This window comes from Tarenaya hassleriana, unplaced genomic scaffold (assembly GCF_000463585.1).
Source record: "Tarenaya hassleriana unplaced genomic scaffold, ASM46358v1 Cleome23, whole genome shotgun sequence".
Taxonomy (NCBI): domain Eukaryota; kingdom Viridiplantae; phylum Streptophyta; class Magnoliopsida; order Brassicales; family Cleomaceae; genus Tarenaya; species Tarenaya hassleriana.
In genome coordinates this window covers 611905-618761 of record NW_010965625.1, presented here as the reverse complement: position 1 = coordinate 618761, position 6857 = coordinate 611905, and the positions used below count along the sequence as shown (strand labels likewise).

The 6857-nt window shown below is 47.1% G+C and overlaps 1 protein-coding gene across 1 annotated transcript; it reads right to left on the bottom strand.

Moving 5' to 3' along the window:
* Positions 1-2621: 2621 nt before the first annotated feature.
* LOC104815407 lies at positions 2622-3095 on the bottom strand. The gene has a single exon (XM_010543791.1). The coding sequence runs from the start codon at positions 3093-3095 to the stop codon at positions 2622-2624; it is 474 nt and encodes a 157-aa protein (XP_010542093.1).
* Between the last annotated feature and the right edge of the window lie 3762 nt (positions 3096-6857).

The window sequence follows — 6857 nt, the reverse complement described above, 5'->3', positions numbered from 1 at the left end:
TCAACGATCCAAACACGTACTCAGACGATTTCACCTTATCAGGGAAATTATAGACAGAGGAGACGTACACATTTGCAGAGTGTCGACAGATGACAACATTGCCGATCCGTTGACGAAGCCTCTCCCTTCGTCGAAGCATGAGGGTCATGTTAGGGATATGGGCATTAGATGTTTAGCAGTTCATGATTAGAGCAAGTGGGAGATTGTTGGTTTAGTGCTCTATGATGTACTGATTATGTGCTTTGTTCAGATACATTCGATGTATTGATACTTTCTATGTGGTTTTATGAGAGTATTTTATTCATTACATGTTCTTGCATGCTAGATCTGTCATGAACTGCTAAACATCTAATGCCCATATCCCTAACATGACCTTCATGCTTCGACGAAGGGAGAGGCTTCGTCAACGGATCGGCAATGTTGTCATCTGTCGACACTCTGCAAATGTGTACGTCTCCTCTGTCTATAATCTCCCTGATAAGGTGAAATCGTCTGAGTATGTGTTTGGATCGTTGATGGGATCTGGGTTCTTTCGCTTGTGCGATCGCTCCATTGTTGTCACAATACAGAGCAATGGGGCTATCAGCACGATATCTCTCTCTTTTACGAGAGGTACAAATCCCGTCTTGACTATCTACAATCCAGTACATGATTCGTTTCGTACCTGATACACGCCTTTATAGTCCTCCTGTTACGCAGGACGTTTGACGTAATCAAAGCCTAACAGCGCCTCCGTTTAAGCAGAAAACATAGCCAGACTGCGATCTGTAGTCATCTGGGTCTGACTGGAAACTAGCATCGGTGTAACCTCTTACAGCGAGCTCGTCTTCCGACCCACCGTATACCAAGAACACATCCTTAGTCCTTCTCAAGTACTTCAGGATGTTCTTGACGGCGATCCGACTCACCTGGATCTGACTGGTATCTACTCGTAATGCTCAACGCGTAGGATACATCCGGTCGAGTACAAAGCATGGCATACATGATGGATCCAATTGCCGAAGCATATGGAATCCTATCCATGCGTTCTCGCTCATCAGGTGTCGTAGGACACTGACTCTTGCAGAGAACTGTGCCACTGCTCATCGGTAAGGTTCCTTTCTTGGAATCGTGCATCTTGAACCGTTTCAAGACCTTATCGATGTAAGTACTCTGACACAATCCTACCCGAGGGGGAAGGGTCCGGCCCGGACGGACCGAAAGGTCCGGAACGGACGTTCCGGCCCCGACGGTCCAGACGCGTGGTCCGTCCGTTCTGGTGACTGGAACGGACGGTCCACGTTAGCATGTAGACCGTCCGTTCTACGTGGTGGAACGGACGGTCCACGTTTAGGCAGACCGTCCGTCCTACATGCTGGAACGGACGGTCCAAGTGCTTTTCTGGACCGTCCGTTCCGGGAATTCAGTTTTTCCGAAAATAAACCGAAATTAGGGTTAAATCACTTTATAAGAAAGAGATCATAACCCTAATTGATAGGGGAACTCTAAGAGCCGACTTGGGCAGACTTCTAGCAGAACTTTGGTGAGATCCAAGGTTTTGAGAGGCTGATCGAAGTCCGTTTTCTTGAAGCACAAATCGAATAGAGATTCGAGTCCTAGCAGACAAGTTCCAATCGTTGGAATCCATCCCGAGGTGTGGATACGTGTAGAGGGCGAGGTAATCTTCCTGCCTTTCGTGATCAGAACGATTCATTAATAGAGACAGACCCCGGATCGATTGAGGTAAGCGTTCTAACGTTTTCTACGAATCAATAGAAGCATGGTTCTAGGGTTCATCAAATTTTTGTTTTATATCCGCTGCGCAAACCCTAGAATCGATCTCTTAGGAATAGGATTCGCTCTAGAGATCCCAGGAATCCCTTCAGGGAGACGGCGGCGGCGAGGCGACGGCGAGGGGAGAGCGAGGCGGCGGCTAGGGGAGAGCGAGGCGGTGGCTAGGGGAGACTGCGACAGCGGAACACGGCAGGAACAGATGCGGTGACCGGCGAAGTGGAGGAGAGCCGAAAGGGATCCGGTCGCGAGAGTATAGAGCGGCGACGGCGACGGCGCCGGCGGGCGCATGGCAGAACAAGGCGGCGGTGACGAGGGGAGACGGAGAAGCAAGACGACACGGCCGAGTCCTGCGAAAATAGATTTAAAAAGGCGAAAAAAACGATGACACGGTCCGTATAGATCGAACACGGTCCGTGTCGGGTGTCTCGAATGAGTCGAACACGGCCGTGTTGAAGTAGAGCACGGTCCGTGTTAAATCTCTGTCAAAAATCCGTGAAGTAAACACGGCTGTGTTTAGTTCAACACGGGCCGTGCAGATTGTCTGTTGACATATCGCCAAATCAAGCACGGCCGTGTTAAACGCAACACGGACCGTGCAGAATTTCTGTGAAAATCTAACGCAAATGGACACGACCGTGTTACAGGCAACACGGGCCGTGCTGAATTTCGGCCAAAATTGAGAAATAAGTAGTCCCGTGACCCGTGAGCCCTGAAATAGCCAGAATTGGACCACGAGAGAATAAAAAGAAAAGAAAGCTAAAACAAAACTAATATAGAATAAGGATACGGGTTCGGGTTGCCTCCCGACAAACGCTTGTTTTAGGTCGTTAGCTGGACCCGACAAGGATTCACGACTCTGCGGGATCGGAGAGGGCGATGGCTCCTCTCGTGTCCGATGGAAAAGCAGGGTTGTAGAGCTTCAGGCGTTGAGCGTTAGTTTTGAATGAACCTTCGGGATGATCCCATAGTTCGATCGCACCACTTGGTGATACGGATTTGATCTTGAACGGACCAGACCACCGCGATTTCAACTTTCCTAGAAAAAGTCGCAACCGTGAGTTAAACAAAAGGACAAGATCGTTTACCTGGAAGTTACGCTGGAGGATATGCTTGTCGTGCCATTTCTTCGTCCGCTCTTTGTAGATTTTTGCGTTTTCATACGCGTCAAGGCGGATTTCCTCAAGATGATGGAGCGAGAGAACTCGTTTCTCGGCTGCAGATTTGAGGTCGTAGTTCAACTGCTTGGTGGCCCAGTAAGCTTTGTGCTCCAATTTCACGGGGAGATGGCATGCCTTGCCGTAGACGAGTTGGAACGGTGTCATCCCGATGGGGGTTTTGAATGACGTGCGATACGCCCAAACGACATCATCGAGCTTGAGGGCCCAATCTTTTCGGGATCTGGATACCGTCTTCTCGAGTATGGACTTGATCTCACGGTTTGAACCATACACCGTCCACGGTGTAGACTCTCGCCTGGAAAAGTAGAATCGAAAACAACGTTATGAAAAGGACCATATAAGAGGGATAGAGAAGGCTTAGCTCTGCCAAATTCGTTCGCTCGCATCGAAGTTAACTCGCGTCAAATGCAAAAGCTCTCATACACTGTGAATTGGAACCTATCCAACGTTGTCTCTCGAAAGTCGATGCTCATCTCTCATGTGCCGGTGTAAACGCTCATAGAACAACAAACGTTATCCGAACAAAAGCATAATAATAGTAATGCATTCCGGAGGATCCAAAATACAATCATGGTCTCTACTACCTGTGCTACAAAGAAAAAGAAAAGTTACCTAATGCTCGGGTTGCCTCCCGAGGAGCGCTTGTTTAACATCATTAGCTCGACTTGTCTTGCTCAAATGATGGGAGGGTCTGAGAGGCGAAGATAATCGATCTTTCGCCACCCTGGATGTTGAGCGTTAAGCGTATCTTTTGGACCTTGTGGATGCTTGAGCCTTCTATCCTCCTTAGGTTTCCAAACTTGTGAAGGAGGTGGATCTTGTTTGAGCGATGACTTTGCTCGTTTCGATCCTCTCTTTCTCATTACCCCTACTCGACATCCTGTAATAGAAGGTTCAAACACGAATATAGGATTATGAGCGGGATATGTATCTCTCTCCAATGATGGTCCTGTGTTCCTATCCGTGTATGTGTGTTCCTTTGTCCTAAGCCCTTGAGATAGGGGCTTCAATTTCACCTTCGGGGCATTCTCTAGACTCCAATCCGCTTTATTCAACATCCCCGTGCTAAGTGGTAGCTCTCTAGTCTCTAGAACGTCTTTAGTAGCCGTCGTGGAGGGTTCGGAGACGTTCGTAGAAGAATCGGGTGCGTCGATGTGAAAAACACCAGAAGTGCTCAGAGACTGCATCCAGTCCGGATCCAGGTGAACTCGGTCTGAATCCACTTCTTCCGCGAAAAAGCGTGTTTGGATCCGGTCCGATCCAGGTGGAATCGGTCCGGATCCGCCTTCCGTAAAAATTTGTCTTCGTCCGATCCTTCATTCAATGCTCGCGTAAGCTCCTGGATATCCTCCCAATTGCTGTGTATGCTCTCATTCGACGCAAGGAGAGTTATCTCTAAAGGATCGACTTCCCGAAACTGATCGAAGACTTCTTGAGTGAGGATTTCATGCACATCGATATAACATGCTGAATCGGTGATGGATGGTTGCTTCATGTTGTGATCTAAGGTGAACTCCACAGTCTCGTCACCTATCTTCATCGTAAGACGATCAGCACGCACATGAACCACCGCATCGGCCGTGTTTAAGAACGGTCGGTCTAGTATAATCAGTATCTTCGAGTCCTCGTCCATGTCTAAAACAACAAAATCAAGAGGAACATAATAATCCCCAACTTTCAATGGGACATCCTCGAGAATACCTGCAGGATACTTGACGGATCTATCCGCAAGCTGTAGTGTCATCCCGTCGGCTTAAGATCTCCAATATTGAGCTTCTTATAGATAGACAATGGAAGCAAGCTCACACTAGCACCCAGATCGCACAACGCACGATCAATCTCAATGTTCCCGATTTTACAAGGAATCGAGAAGCTACCTGGGTCGGATCTCTTCCGTGGCAGCTCATGCTGTAGAATCGCAACATTCAACTCGGTGCTCAAAGCTACTGTCTCTTTCCCAATCACCCTCTTCTTAGTCAGAATATCTTTCAGAAATTTCGCATACGAGGGTATCTTTAACATCGTCTCATAATAGGGCTTCGCATCCTCCAATTTTTGGAGCATATCAACAAATCTAGACAGCTGTGTATCCTCCGTATGCTTCTTCAATCTAGAAGGGAAACGAACGGGTGGTACATAAGGTGGAGGAGCCACATATGGCGGTTTGGCTTCGTCTACATTCACTTGAGGTGTCTCGTGAGCTATGGCTTTTCCTTTCTCTTTAGCAGCGTATCTAGACGTCGTCCCTTTTTCTATGGTAGTAATAGGGACCGTCTCAGGCAGGCTCTCTCCACTTATAAGCTGAATGGCATTGACGTGTTCTCGTGGATTTGGTTCGGGCTGTCCAGGAAATGTGCCCTGCTGTCTAGAGGGTTGTGATGCAAGCTGCGCAATTTGCAAGTCCACATGCTTCAGATGAGCCTCAACGCCATCTAATCTCCTCTCAAAAGTGTCTTGCCTGACTTTTATGCTCTGTATCTCGGTCTTCAGCTCAGTAAATGATGTCTTGTGATCGAGCATTAGTTGGGCAAGCATTGTCTTAATGTCCGCTTCATCATTCTTTGTAGGTTGAGGAGCTCGGTAACCCATATTTTGTTGCCCGTATCCTGGATTATGCTGCGCATATCCCTGATTCTGCCCCTGAAAACGTGGCTGAGTGAATGTGACACCCGAATCCCGCATCCCGTGAACAGGATATGCCACATGGACGAAAACCAATAAAACATAATAAAACCAAAAGTACGGGAATTTAAAATCGTTTTTAAATACAAACACGCAGCGGAATAAAATCATTTCACGTTTCTCGAAAACAACACTTGTCCAAACACAAAATTAAACACAACCGTTTCCACGCAAAATCTTGTTCCACAAACCAAGACGTACAAAATAGGATTATTTATCCGTACATAATGATGTTTTCACAAAGCCGTCGCCGTCCACAGTGCGCTATTCGTGCACCTCGGGATCTGAAAAAAAAATTATAGAAACGACCAATCAGATTCACCAGTACTGACTCCACGCCGTCAACCGGTATTGGCTTCACTACATATTTCCTTAACGGTATTGACTCTACTTCGTCGACCGGTACCGTTATGGAAACGTACACCCAACTACACCAGTACTGACTCTACATCGTCAACCGGTACTGGTATTCCATTTCGGTAATAGTACTGACTCTAAATTCGTCAACCGGTACTATTACTGAAACCACCATCCTCCAGTGCTGACTCCAAGTTTGTCAACCGGCACTGGTTCCATATCCACACATCCCCATACTAGTACTGACTCATGCCGTCAACCGGCACTAAGTACGGGGTTCATTAATCATTCAATCACATGCATCCCCATACAGTTATTTACCATCTTATTGTTGGGTTTCCTGGGATCTCATGAGCGAATCTAATTCCTAAGAGATCGATTCTAGGGTTTGCGCAGCGGAAGTAAAACAAAATTTATAGAACCCTAGAACCATGCTACTATTGAATCGTAGAAACGTTAGAACGCTTACCTCAATCGATCCGAGGCCTGTATAAATTGAAGAACTCGTCTGATCACGAAAGCCAGGAAGAATTCCTTGCCCTCTACACGTATCCACACCTCGGGATGGATTCCAACGATTGAAACTTGTCTGCTAGGACTCGAATCAGCTATTCGATTTTGTGCTTTGAGAAAACGAGACTTGGAATTCCTTGAACTCTTTGGATCTCACCAAAAGCTCTTAGAATCCTGCCAAAAGTCGGCCCTCTAGTCTCTTCTTTCATTAGGGTTTTTAATCTCCTTCTTATAAGGTGATTTAACCCTAATTCGGTTTAATTTCGGAAAAACTGAAGCCCGGAACGGACGGTCCAGAAATACACGCGGACCGTCCGTTCCAGCAAGCAGAACGGACGGTCTGCATTCAACACG

Excerpts from the sequence above, each read along its gene's own strand:
- LOC104815407 (XM_010543791.1), bottom strand. The coding sequence starts at position 3,095 with ATGACACCGTTCCAACTCGTCTACGGCAAGGCATGCCATCTCCCCGTG.